This window comes from Neoarius graeffei, chromosome 10 (genome assembly GCF_027579695.1).
Source record: "Neoarius graeffei isolate fNeoGra1 chromosome 10, fNeoGra1.pri, whole genome shotgun sequence".
NCBI classification, from domain to species: Eukaryota; Metazoa; Chordata; class Actinopteri; order Siluriformes; family Ariidae; genus Neoarius; species Neoarius graeffei.
The window spans coordinates 1900268-1914642 of record NC_083578.1 but is presented as its reverse complement, the minus strand read 5'-3'; the positions used below and the strand labels follow the sequence as shown (position 1 = coordinate 1914642).

General features: G+C 41.2%; 2 protein-coding genes across 3 annotated transcripts in view; both read right to left on the bottom strand.

The window, feature by feature from the left end:
* Nucleotides 1-546: 546 nt before the first annotated feature.
* Nucleotides 547-6436, bottom strand: unc119.1 (unc-119 homolog 1). The gene is made up of 5 exons (XM_060931076.1): nucleotides 6140-6436; nucleotides 5544-5657; nucleotides 5161-5269; nucleotides 4439-4611; nucleotides 547-4349 (listed from the first exon to the last, which is right to left on the bottom strand). Exons 1-5 carry the CDS (start codon nucleotides 6366-6368, stop codon nucleotides 4237-4239), a joined length of 738 nt encoding a protein of 245 aa, XP_060787059.1. The 5' UTR covers nucleotides 6369-6436; the 3' UTR covers nucleotides 547-4236.
* A 2937-nt stretch (nucleotides 6437-9373) lies between these two features.
* The window catches only part of mlec (malectin), a 9574-nt gene continuing 4572 nt past the window's right edge, over nucleotides 9374-14375 (bottom strand). For both annotated transcript variants that reach the window (XM_060931074.1, XM_060931075.1), the window contains exons 4-6: nucleotides 13895-14071; nucleotides 13396-13453; nucleotides 9374-12697 (exon numbers count right to left, since the gene is read on the bottom strand). In XM_060931074.1, coding sequence (XP_060787057.1) covers nucleotides 12453-12697; nucleotides 13396-13453; nucleotides 13895-14071 — 480 coding nt within the window. In that variant the 3' untranslated portion in view covers nucleotides 9374-12452. The remainder of the gene's footprint in view (nucleotides 12698-13395; nucleotides 13454-13894; nucleotides 14072-14375) is intronic.

Below are 14375 nucleotides of genomic sequence, written 5' to 3'. Positions count from 1 at the left end.
GGGCCTCGCGCAGGACTCTCCAGACCGCGGTCACGGTATTTCACCATACGGACCTCCCAGCTGGGAAATAACACATAATGTACGTAACGTTTTCTAGCCCCAACAGAGAAATAATCAGCCAAAATAAAACAATTCTGAATTCGAGTTTCATAACACTTTTTACGGATCTTCTGGTAAAATGTAAACAAATTTATTCTTCGACAAATTTATTAGATCAATGAGGAAAGGAACAGCGCCACCTCTAGGGGAGATTTAATATTGATAATTGACATGTAAAGAAATTACTATATTACTGATTTTATATATATATATATATATATATATATATATATATATATATATAAAAAATAAAAATCAGTAATATAGTATATTTTATATAGTGTATATATATATATAAAATATAAATGTTTTTTTAAAAATTCTGATATTTGTAACAGAAAACTAATCCAGAAGAATAAAGCAAACAGAAGCACATTTTAAATACATTAAGAGCATGTTAAACCTTCAGGCAGAAACACAGTAATTACACCAAGATTTCTAAAGAGATTCAGTGATTGATGTAGTTTATTGAGAAAATTATAAACCTGGAAAAAAATGGAAAATAAAAGTGAATAAAACAAACTCGTCACAGAGCAGCTTAAATAAATCACAACTATCATTTCACTTCTGCACAAGTCAAATCATGACAGAAAATCACTTAATGAAATGTTTTATTTTATTTTAAGAAACAACTAGAATTCACACAGAAGGAAACTGACGACAGACTTCTAAGTCTGTCTCACCTATAATAAAATCTTTTTAAAACTATAATGAAGAAAAAAGGGTGTTTGCTTCAGTCTGACAAAACTTTAGAAAAAGAGTTGTGTCTTTCCCCCCCAGTCCAGCTCACAATCTGATCTTCTGTAAGTCAAATGGTCCAGAATCTCACATCTAATCATTAACATGTGACCCTGAAAACATCTCACACACACCATTCATCTGTAATCTGAGCAATTTGTCTTTGTTAACAAAAGATGTTTGGAGTGTAGAATTTCATTTGTTCATTTTCTTCACTGGGATTTTGTGATATTTTCAGTTCAGTCCTGATACAGGCTTCATCATCATGAAAAACAGTAGCACAAAATAAAATAAAGTAAGAAATGTTTCCAGTTGAACACACTGTACAGAAATCAGTAACACAAACAACCAGTTTCTCTACTGGATTAAAATGTGACTCAGCTTCTCATTGGGCGCCATGGCAACCAAACATCATAGGGGTTTCTTTATAAAACATAAAAAAATACAAATAAAGTGGCTTCATTACACCTCATTCAGTCACATCAGGATTAAAACATTCAACATCAGGAAAAAATTATTTAACAGATTATGAATTTATAGTAATCACATTCAGACACTGGGACTTTAATAAATACACACAGAAAATCAGGTGCACAAAATATCACAATATTCAATCATCATCATCATCATGAACCAATCACAATGCAGTGGACGGAACAAATATCTGATCTGAGATTCCTAAAGCTACAAATTTTGGATGCACTGTTTTCACATCACTAAATTAAAATCTAAATCTGAAAATTAGCAAGAAGAGACTAATAATCAATCAGTTTTTATATCACAAATGGTCAAAAGATTTCATTTTTCCATCATGATAAACATCAGAAGGTCATCTCCATTTACGAAACTCATTAGATTTAAAATATCTTGTTTATCTGTTCAGCATTTTTTAAAACGTTTTTAATCATAAATGAAGCCCATGTCTACAATAATAATAATAATAATAATAATAATAAATCTGACTATACAATATTGTGATAAATTGTCCATGATGATCATCAGTGATTTCCCGGTGAAAGAAAATAAAAAAGAAAAGGGCAAACTGTGTAATATTTCAGATGGGACAAAGTTTTTCCTGTGTTTCAGTAAATCTTCTGCATTAGACACAAACTGAACACTGCTGAAAGACAGAGACAGGTGTGTGTGATGGTAAGGACACTCAGACAAATCAGACACACATGGAGTGTGCGTGCGTGCACGCACACACACACCTCTCAGGGGGTCGTATATCCGTCATTCAGACAGTAACACACTCCTTTCTCGCTCACACACACACACACAGTGTTAATGACGTTCCAGATGATTGTTTCTCTCTGACTTCGGGATCGTCATCATCTTTACTTTGCATCCTGGAATGACGCTATTTATTCAATCACACCTCAGATTTTATTAAAAATGTAATTTTCTTATCACTGTGCCAGAAACCAGACGAATACAGAACAGTTATAACACACCGGGCGGCACGGTGGTGTAGTGGTTAGCACGGTTGCCTCACAGTAAGAAGGTTCCGGGTTCAAGCCCCGTGGCCAGCGAGGGCCTTTCTGTGTGGAGTTTGCATGTTCTCCCCGTGTCCGCGTGGGTTTCCTCCGGGTGCTCCGGTTTCCCCCACAGTCCAAAGACATGCAGTTAGGTTGACATGAGGCGGCCTTGGGCTGAAGTGCCCTTGAGCGAGGTACCGAACCCCTGACTGCTCCCCGGGTGCTCCGGTGTGGCTGCCCACTGCTCTGGGTGTGTGTGTGTGTGTTTTCACTGCTTCAGATGGGTTAAATGCAGAGAATGAATTTCACTGTGCTTGAAGTGTGCATGTGACGAATAAAGGTTTCTTCTAACACACACCATACATGTTTCATTCAACAGCCAAGAGATGAGGTGCCATTACTTACGACTCGCATGAAATATGTCCAAAGAGTAACACATTTTTATTTCTTCATTTATTCAGTTAAATGAAGAAATAAAAATAATGTATTTATTTAGTCAGTTCGTCTTAAAGAACATTGTTCAATTAATAATTTCAAGGTTGAACACCAGGTGGCGCCACTTCCACTTTATTTCTGAGCAGAAACTATAGAACTGTATTAAACCCTACAGTCGTTAATGTGGTGGAGGGTTTTTCCTTCTCATTCAGGAGAAAAAAGGCAAAATGATTTAAATACCAAAATTATAAAAAATTTCTTTTGCATATTTTAAAATGTAAACGTTTATCAACTTGAAATAATCACAATTATAGAGACGCTGAAAAATAATTGAAGCAGAATCGCATTTTGGTTTAGTTTTGCTTCCAAAAGCTTCGCCTCTAGATGAAGCAGATCAGCTCAGCCACACCCCTTTTTCCTTAAAGGGCATTATGGAAGGAATGATATGGTTAAAGAAAATTTAAAACTTCAGTATTTTTAACCACACCTGTAATTCACCTTACACACAGCAGAGGGTGCTGAACGTTACACATCGCTGCTTTAATGCAAAGTAAACAAGCTATAACCGTAAACCAGCATTGGTGACGAGTCCGTGATTACAGCCTGGAATCGTTAATGTTAATGCTTATCTAAAATTTAAAGTTATAAAGATGTAAATAAACAATGTTACTCAGTGATGCGTACGCAATTTGCCAGAGACTGCAATTTATACTCATTAAAGAACTCCAGATTGTACACTTATCCGTTTATAGTTACATTTAACGCTGTAGGACATCAGTGAAACATGTTCATTCTTGTTCTCACTTATTATAGCAGCTATAAACGGTCTTTCCCCTCATCAGTCTCTCTTTTTATACAACAAAAACACAGTCTAAACTCTGTCCTGAAGATGTCGGAAAATGTGAACTTCCAGCTTCACCTCTGACTGTTACACAGCGCTGACACTGGAGACTCCTTCCAGAAACATTTCTCTCTCTCTCACACACACACACACCTGACAGGAAACTTCACCACATCAACAATTATTTAATCTGTTTATTATTAGCAGAGCGTCCGCTGTACACGCCCCGTGAATGAGCCGTTACTATGGAAACGAGCGATAAATATGAACCTGTTTAACCTGTGATTCATGGCTGCTGTTACAGAGAATTAATCAACACCTTCTGTGTGTAGTGTATTATAATGTCTCTATTCACTGACTGGTAGGTTGTAGAGATTTTGTTCACTTTTGGGGGAAAAACCCCACAATGTTTATAATCAACAGATGGAACGAAACATCAGGAACAATTATGAAATTATCAAAAGGAATGAGTTTTATAATAATAATAATAATAATAATAGGAAAGAGATCTTTTCTTCATCGGAAGTCCATGAGGTGTGATTATGGTTGTGAAGGAATGGAACTCTCTCTCTCTCACACACACACACACACACACACACACACACACACACACACACAGCGTGACCTGGTCGTGGCTCAGCAGCATCATTGTCCCCCGTTGTAAGCGTAGTCTGCTTTGTTGTGCATGATCAGTTTGTTATCCACGAAGTAGAAGCTGTCTGAGCGAGTCTCATACGGATGATCCACCATCTGACGGACTGAACACAACACAGAGTTACACACTGACGTTTAAACATACGCTTCTCTACACACCCCAACCATGGTAACACTGATTCTGAGGACTCACTGAGCTCATCCGGGAGCTGAGGGAATTCGTAGATGTGCTCACACGTGTTGCGGCTGTTTGGTATGCAGAAGCCAAAATCAAAGTCAAAGTTCTTCAGCAGACGCTCCTGAAAATAATGACGCTCGATCATCCGGAAATTATTTACGGGCCGATCTCCGACTGTAAACTCCACGCTTCACAGACAGAGCAGAGGGAAAAGAGGCAGTCATGACGCTTTCATGAAAACATGTAAAAATAAAATAAAGCATCATTCATCACCAGTGACATGTTCAGAACAAACATGTGTTTGTTTGTTTGTTTTTTTTGGGGGGGGCATTTCATCTTTTCTATTATAATCACTGTAGTGAGATACAATTCACAGTTTGACCCTGATTTCTAGGAACAGGATTTTCTAATAAAACACCAACACGTAAACAACAGATCCACATCAACTCAATAAGGAGTCAGAAATCACCTCTCGCAGTGATGAACATCAACTCTTCATCGTTTTGGGAAGAAACATTAGATACAGTCTATTATAAACACAGAAAGGAAACGGGGAAAGAGGAGCAGTGATGCAGAGAGAGAAGAGAGAGAATCAGAGAGTGAGAAGGAAAGAAGGAAGGAAAAGGAGAGAAAGAGTGCGACAGAGAGACAGACAGAGAGAAGGAAGGTAGGAAAGGAAGAGACAGAGAAATGAAGAGAGGTACAGAACCAAGAGGAATAAGAGTTTGTAAACTTACGTGGCTCCAACTGTACGAAGTTTAAGAAATGCTGGTGTGAACTGATAGCGAACAAATCGGCCAGTACTCGTGTCTCCATCAACATTTTCTTCATCTTCATCATCAGCATCTGAGAGAAGAAACGAGGACCGAGTTAAAGGGGGAGAGGCACAGACTCCCTCACTCCAGACCAACCCGAGAGTAAGATCTTATACACATAAATCACATGAAATGACACACAGCATGATGATGTTCATAAAGTTTTTCAGTCTTCAGGTGAAATAAAAAGATAAAACTGTGTACTGTGATTAAAGACATAAAAGTAAAAGTGTATCTGTGGGCTCAACACTGACGCGTGGTCTCAATCCACACAGAGGAGTAAAGGTAAGAGAACGCGAGCGTACCGCAGTGAGGAGGTTTGGCGATCTCGAACAGCACGGTGCCCGTCTCCAGGTCTCGGATCTTGAAGCGTGTGAAGTCGATGTTGTAGACGTTGTCCTCGGGTTTGCACAGGTAGTCTGAACAGGACAAAAAGTACACGCAACAATACCACAGTTCAGTCATCAATCAATCATAGAATACAAATAAAGTGCTGTTCATGTTAATATGCAGGTCTTATTTATCAGCTCAACATTGATCAATAACAAAAAAATTATTATTATTATTATTATTATTATGTGGTTAGTTTGGAGTGACTGCATTTATAAAATAAAGGCTGTAATAGTTCAGGTTTGAGAGGTATGTGATGTGTACATGCCAGAAGAAAAATTCAAGCAAGATTCAATTTAAACAATCACAATTAAAGACCATTAAGACAACAAACAAACAAACAAACAAACAAAAACAAAGGAGCCAAAATATAACAAACTTGCAGATGAATTTCCAGATAAACCCAGTGTGTGTGTGTGTGTGTGTGTGTGTGTGAGGTAATTAAACTCCTGAACCTGTTGATGTTGTTTATTGTTGTTCTGTAAGAGAGAAATGCTGTTAAAGTGTTTACCGCGCGTCACGGTGCGGAGCGCGAGCGCGTCCTCGGGGCTGATGGCTCTGCCGGAAGCCCGCAGCTCGTCCTCGGTGACGGGCCGCCGCTCCGCCGCGCTCCGCCGGGACTTCAGCCTCTTCACCACCCCGCCGCCGTGTTTCCGCTCCCGGGAGCTCGCCGCCGCCGCCGCCGGGTCGGGGCCGTTAACAGCGGCTGTCGTCTCGTTCCTGGAGCTCTGGCTGCTCATAACTGCGCTGTTTTTAATTTTTCCCCTCCGGGTTTGCGCTTTCTCCTCAGCCTGCTAATTAGCTACGTTGCTATTGAGGGGGGAAAAAAAAAAAAGATTTTTCTGTCCCTAACCGTATTCGGATAAACCCCGCCCTCCTACTCTATCATTAGCTAATCATTTCCACTCGTGAACTATTAGCCAATCAGAGAGCAGATATACTTGCGGCCACTATCCAATCCCTTATAAAGGAAGGCGGGACTCGTTGGAAAACGGGTGGTAAACAAACGCGTCTCGGAGAACCCCCCCCCGGCTGAAACTTAAGATGGCGTCTCGCGTCACTATGGAGAAGATCACACACCGACAGGAGCGGCCTCTGATTGGCTGTTCACAGTCGACCGTCGCCATGGATACCACTGTACCGCGTTTACTTCGTGTTCCTCGTTTGATCACAAATCTTGCCCGAGCCCCAAATCACTTCCTTCTCATTATACAAGTGTAATATAAGTAAAATAAGTAAATATAAGGTGTAAACTAAGTTTGCACACCCTGTGTAGTGCCCGAGGTGACCGGTTGTAATGCATCACAAATTCAGCTCATAAAAGTTCAGAAACTGCTCTACAGTATTAAAATGATGTTTACACCCTCAGCCCTGTGATGATCTGGTCCAGGGTGAACCCTGGAGAACAGGATAAGCGGCTACAGAGAATGGATGGATGGATGGATGGATGGATGAGTAAACCCTGCACAGGGCGCCACATGGGGCCAGGACAACAGGTCACACATATAAACTCAGGTTAGGACTGAGTTGGTAAATTTACTGGCTGAGTTTACAGAAAAGCAGGTTAGGTATTAGGATTATAAATTTAGAGGCTGGGGTAAAGGTTATAAATTTAGGGGCTGGGGTAAAGGTTATAAATTTATGGGCTGGGGTAAAGGTTATAAATTTAGGGGCTGGGGTAAAGGTTATAAATTTAGGGGCTGGGGTAAAGGTTATAAATTTAGGGGCTGGGGTAAAGGTTATAAATTTAGAGGCTGGGGTAAAGGTTATAAATTTAAAGGCTGGGGTAAAGGTTATAAATTTAGAGGCTGGGGTAAAGGTTATAAATTTAGGGGCTGGGGTAAAGGTTATAAATTTAGGGGCTGGGGTAAAGGTTATAAACTTAGGGGCTGGGGTAAAGGTTATAAATTTAGGGGCTGGGGTAAAGGTTATAAATTTAGAGGCTGGGGTAAAGGTTATAAATTTAGAGGCTGGGGTAAAGGTTATAAATTTAGGGGCTGGGGTAAAGGTTATAAATTTAGGGGCTGGGGTAAAGGTTATAAATTTAGAGGCTGGGGTAAAGGTTATAAATTTAGGGGCTGGGGTAAAGGTTATAAACTTAGAGGCTGGGGTAAAGGTTATAAATTTAGGGGCTGGGGTAAAGGTTATAAATTTAGAGGCTGGGGTAAAGGTTATAAATTTAGAGGCTGGGGTAAAGGTTATAAATTTAGGGGCTGGGGTAAAGGTTATAAATTTAGGGGCTGGGGTAAAGGTTATAAATTTAGGGGCTGGGGTAAAGGTTATAAATTTAGGGGCTGGGGTAAAGGTTATAAATTTAGGGGCTGGGGTAAAGGTTATAAATTTAGAGGCTGGGGTTAAGGTTATAAACTTAGGGGCTCAGGGTTAAGGTTATAAACTTAGGGGCTCGGGGTTAAGGTTATAAACTTAGAGGCTGGGGTAAAAGTTATAAACTTAGAGGCTGGGGTTAAGGTGATAAACTTAGGGGCTCGGGGTTAAGGTTATAAACTTAGAGGCTGGGGTTAAGGTTATAAACTTAGGGGCTCAGGGTTAAGGTTATAAACTTAGAGGCTGGGGTTAAGGTTATAAACTTAGGGGCTCAGGGTTAAGGTTATAAACTTAGAGGCTGGGGTTAAGGTTATAAACTTAGGGGCTCAGGGTTAAGGTTATAAACTTAGAGGCTGGGGTTAAGGTTATAAACTTAGGGGCTCGGGGTAAAGGTGATAAACTTAGGGGCTCGGGGTTAAGGTTATTAACTTAGAGGCTGGGGTAAAAGTTATAAACTTAGAGGCTGGGGTTAAGGTTATAAACTTAGGGGCTCAGGGTTAAGGTTATAAACTTAGGGGCTCGGGGTTAAGGTTATTAACTTAGAGGCTGGGGTTAAGGTTATAAACTTAGAGGCTGGGGTTAAGGTTATAAACTTAGGGGCTCGGGGTAAAGGTGATAAACTTAGGGGCTCGGGGTTAAGGTTATTAACTTAGAGGCTGGGGTAAAAGTTATAAACTTAGAGGCTGGGGTTAAGGTTATAAACTTAGGGGCTCAGGGTTAAGGTTATAAACTTAGGGGCTCGGGGTTAAGGTTATTAACTTAGAGGCTGGGGTTAAGGTTATAAACTTAGGGGCTCGGGGTTAAGGTTATAAACTTAGGGGCTCGGGGTTAAGGTTATTAACTTAGAGGCTGGGGTAAAGGTGATAAACTTAGAGGCTGGGGTAAAGGTTATAAACTTAGGGGCTCAGGGTTAAGGTTATAAACTTAGAGGCTGGGGTTAAGGTGATAAACTTAGAGGCTGGGGTAAAGGTTATAAACTTAGGGGCTCGGGGTTAAGGTTATTAACTTAGAGGCTGGGGTTAAGGTTATAAACTTAGGGGCTCGGGGTTAAGGTTATAAACTTAGGGGCTCGGGGTTAAGGTTATTAACTTAGAGGCTGGGGTAAAGGTGATAAACTTAGAGGCTGGGGTAAAGGTTATAAACTTAGGGGCTCAGGGTTAAGGTTATAAACTTAGAGGCTGGGGTTAAGGTGATAAACTTAGAGGCTGGGGTAAAGGTTATAAACTTAGGGGCTCAGGGTTAAGGTTATAAACTTAGAGGCTGGGGTTAAGGTGATAAACTTAGGGGCTCGGGGTTAAGGTTAAAAGTTCACAAATTTGGAATGATGATAAATCACATTGTACATTATTTTATCTGAAGTGATGAGGTAATTAACGAGTGTGTAATTATGATGCATAAAATAAGGAACTTGGAGCCACTGTAGATAAAATAGCACATTTATTAAAAAGAAACAGCACACAGTCTGCAGTTTGTGCGTGTTTCATTTCCCTAAAAGCCTGCGGAGCGTCCTGTGTTCAGGTGGCTGAGAGAGGGACAGGGGTCCACCGGAGGAGCGCTAGTCCAACACACACGCTCTATGTGTCTGTCTGTCTGTCTGTCTGTCTCTCTCTTTATACACACGCACGCAATCAGTTAGCATCAGTGTGAAGGCAGCAGCGTCTTTGGCCGCGTCGATGGCTGTGTGTTTGGGAACTGAAGAAACATTAAAGAACCGTGCAAAAGAAACTGATCATGACTCACGAGATGGTAAATCACTGAAGAATGTATTTAAAAAAAATCAAAATTAAAAAATAAATTTCAAGGCATTGAAAACAAAGGCATCGAATCAAAATGGCAACAGACGACAAGCAAAGAGGAAAGGCTCTTAAAATTATAAACAGCAGGCAGTGCAAAAAAGTTCACCAATAAAAATCCATTCAAACAATCAAAATCAAATCAGAAATCCTGAGGAGAAAAAGCGACTATGACTAAAAACACGACAAAAACTCAATCAAATAATTAAATTATAAAATATACAGAAAAGAAAACCCCCGATCCTGTAACGAGCCTCTGTTTCACTGCAGCACCTTTTAACAGGCTGAGAGGGCGTGTCCCAATCCATATATGGAAACGCAGGTGTGTCCACTTCCATCTGTGGATATGTGGGCATGTGAATCCATGTGTGGAAATCCAGGAGTGTCTATATAAATGTGGGCGTGTCTGCGTCTCAGTATATGTAAATGTGAGTTTGTCTGAGTCCGTATAGGACATGTGGGCGTGTTTCAGTCCACATATGGAAATTCAGGCATGCCTGAGCTTTATATGGAAATAAGGGTGTGTCTAAGTCCATAGAGGAAACTGTGGGTGTGTCTGTGCCTATATATGGAAGTGTGACGCACAAGAGCCATACATGGTAAGACGGGTGTGGCCAAGTCCATATATTGAAGTGTCTCAGTCCTTATGTGTAAATGTTTAAGTAGTACACAGAACATCATCAGCATTCTGGTATTTTCACACATACTACTTTTTTAAATTATAATTACTCATCCAGCGAGTTGATATATAATTCATATATGATTAAATCCACACCCACATACCCCACCCAAGCCACACCCACCAGCCTGCAGTCCACACTCAGCCCCTTCTCGCTGTATCTGACAGCAGCGAGGTCTCGTCTCCACGATTAAACAGCAAAATAATAAAACCAATAAAAAACCATGAGCTACAATAACAAGCACAATATAATTAATTAACCATATGGCACACGCTAATCAGTGTGACTCCGTACCATACACACACACACACACAGCGTACAAGTTCACTTTGGTGCTGATTATCGCTTCTGTAATGATAAAAGGTGCTTCACGCGATTCCTTTCTGATGTCCAAAAAAAAAACATGAGCAGAGGGGAAAAAAATAATAAAAATGAGGCGTCGTACAATTAGGAGCAAAAAGCCAAAATTGTCAAAAATGCAGAAAACAGACAGAGAAAAAACAAAAACGTTAAAGCGCCCAGCAATAATTGGAAGCAGGCAGCCACCAATTAGACCACAACAACTCCGTATGCAAAATGCTAACCGGTGGCTATTCACTTTCAGTTACAGGGTTAGCAGCATTAGCATTTTATCAGAACTGTTTCTTTAATACGATGGATGGTGCAGCGACATTTGACCACCAGGGTGGTAACAGAAACACAACGTAAACAAATCATAAACTTGAGGTGTGGAGTCTGTTCACCAGCGGGTCAGGGTGTGTGTGTGTGTGAGTGTGAGAGAGAGAGAGCGAGCGACTGGACATACAGAGAGCAGAGCGCTAAATCCAAACTGATCTGCAGTGGGTTTCCCAAAAGCCTCTTAACATTAAGAGCATCTTAACTAGGAGAGAGTGTGTTCATTGTGCTGCTCGCTCTACCATTTAACGATGATCTTTGTGCTATGATGCTTTTGGGAAACTCGGCACTGTACTTTACACATAGTGCACAAAACCACTGGGTAGTGGACTGATATGAGGAACGGGGGCTAAATCCCAAACAGCTCCTCACTGGACATGTAGTGCACTACCAAGGGAGTATAATCCCAGACATAACCCTATGTAGTGAATTTAAATAGGGATAGTGCACTACATAATAATTTACCCTCTACACCCTCCCTAGCTAGTGCACTAATTTTATTTAAATAAAATGTTGCTACGTTGGCTTTAAGTGTAAATACACCATACCTTATGCAGTGCACTAAATGTTCAATACAGTTCAATTTGGATACAGCTCTATGTAGGCGCACCAGACAGGGCATAAAGCAATAAGTTGGAGTTCATCTCAGAAATCCCAGTACACACACACACACACACACACACACTAAGGTTTAGTTTCTGTCCACTATGTAGTGCACTACACTTCCATTAGGGAACATGAGGGATTCAGTTGCTGCATTTTTATTCACTAAAAACTAAAGAAACCAAATCGAAGAAACAATAAACGAAATAAAAGGTGGGCTAAATAAAGGAAGAGCTGTGTGACATTGTGTAAAAGTGTGTAAGGGTTATCCAGCCCTGTCATGATCAAAATGGTGTAACAAAACAAAAAACCAAACACTGGATGCTGCGTGTTTCCCGCTGGTTTAACGATTGCATAGCTGACGAATAATACGCTGGAGCTCAGATACTTTTACACTGGAGGCTAACGTAGCTAACAAGTAACGGGAACCTGTAGCTACCAGATTAGCACTGTGGGTGTTAATTATATAAAAAGAGATTTCCTTTCACTCTCAGGCTGAGTGCAACGCACTAAACTGGTGGCCAGAAGCGTGACTTTTTAGCGCTGAAGCTCCAGTGCAAAACTAAAGCAGAGAACCTCGCATGAAAAAAGGGAACACTGCGCTGAACTGTTCCTTTAAATCTAAATCTCACCGGCACGACTCTCTTCTCCAATCACAAAGCCGTATGAGACACTGTCCCACCCCTGTCACTTCCTGTTTGACTAGATGATTCAGTCCCTCCCCCTCCCTCCCCCCCTCCCCCCTCTCTCACAGGCGGCAGAGGCAGAACAGTGTAGGGATGAACACTCCGAAGGCCACGAGGATCGGGAACATCAGGCTGCTGTTATCAGCTGCGTATGGGTTCGGCGTTCTCGGCCCGGACCGGACCTGGGGTTTTGGAGACTGGGGTGTGAACTTCTTCCCCGTCCCATCCCCCCCTTCAAGGTCCTCTTCCTCTTCTTCATCTTCCTCAGTCTTCTCCAGGCCGGGGTGAGGCTGTAGCTTCGGCACGTCTGACAGGACAATAAAATAAGAGTGTTAAAGCAAGCAGAGACAGGTAGGGGGGTGTGTGTGTGAGAGAGATGTTAAACCATCACAGTATGTCCACACTGAGTTATAATCTGAGAAACCCAGGAGTTTAAAAGTAATAAATAAAGTGAGATATATCTGTATCTACAGCCGAATTTAAACACAAAGTGGGTGTGGCCTAAACTGGGACGTTTTCTTTTTAAGAAAATGCCATAACCCTGACCAGGCTGGTACTAAGGATGAACAAACAAATGAACGAATACTGTAAAGGCATCACGCTGTTTTACTCAGTGGTTTAAATCATCATACGGAATGACGAGTTTCAAACGTTCTTATTGGAAGTTCAGCAGCCATCTTGGACACATCATTTACAAGACCAGAGGCTTCCTTAATAAAATACATCTGCGTAAATTATCTGAACGGATAAAAATACAACCCATTATTCATGCGGATGTTAAAACTCTTTCCAACAAAATGTACATGATGAGAGAGTTACAATAAAGATATTCTGCTCAGGAAGTGGGCTTCATGAGGAAGAACATCATCACTCACTAACATCTGTTAGAAAACTACAGTGAACCCACTGATCAAGAAATGAGAGATCAAAGAGGTATTGTTTCCAAGGTAACAGTGATCTGAATGTCACAGCATGGAGTAAGCCAATTAATTTGCATTTCCTCACCTTCGGGTTTCCCTTTCATCACGTACAGCGCACACACCTTCGGGTTATCGTAGTAACCCTGAGAGAGAGAGAGAGAGAGAGAGAGAGAGAGAGAGAGAGAGAGAGAGAGCGCTTAGACAGGCACGTGCGCGCACACACACACACACACACACACACGTGTCCACATATCCAAAGTCATGCAAACAAATGGAAATTAAACACACACCCACTTTCTAGGATTGGCTTATCGATAATAAAATAATAATAAAGTAATAATAACAAATCCACTGAGCTGAGAACGTATTCAGACTCTTTATTTAATACGAGTGCCCCCCCTCCCCCCTTGGGTTAATTTCTTATTATAAACAGTTTTAATGACTGAAACAGCAGATGCACTCACTGTACTAAGGGGCGTGACCTAACGTTATAACGTGCGTGTGACTGACAGCCTTCCGGCTGAGATTCCACCGCCCACATCGCCCTCAAGTACATGTATATGGTGTGAAAATCTGTTTCTCACCTTTATAAACTCGATGTTGAGTTTGCCATTGAAGGTGGAGACCTCCCCCAGAATACTGAGCTTCCCCCTTTTTATAGTAAACGGGATGACCTCATCATGAGCTGTGCTGTGACCAACACGGTCAAAAATATCCAAACCCTTCACCACCACATGACCATTCACCCTCACATCAAACACCTGGGGGGGGGGGGGGGGGGGGGGGGGGGGGGAGATATGGGAGAAATAGAGAGAGAGAGAGAGAGAGATGGGAGAAATAGAGAGAAAGAGAGATACGGGGAGAGAGAGATATGGGGGAGAGAGAGAGATATGGGAGAAACAGAGAGAGAGAGATGGGAGAAACAGAGAGAGATATGGGAGAAACAGAGAGAGAGATATGGGAGAAATAGAGAGATATGGGGGAAATAGAGAGATATGGGAGAAACAGAGAGAGAGATATGGGAGAAACAGAGAGAGATATGGGAGAAATAGAGAGAGAGAGATG

Coding starts and splice junctions, on each gene's coding strand:
- unc119.1 (XM_060931076.1), bottom strand. CDS start 6,368: ATGAGCAGCCAGAGCTCCAGGAACGAGACGACAGCCGCTGTTAACGGC. Junction 5,658..6,139: donor GCTCCGCACCGTGACGCGCG/GTAAACACTTTA, acceptor TGTCCTGTTCAG/ACTACCTGTGCAAACCCGAG. Junction 4,612..5,160: donor CTTCGTACAGTTGGAGCCAC/GTAAGTTTACAA, acceptor CTGTCTGTGAAG/CGTGGAGTTTACAGTCGGAG.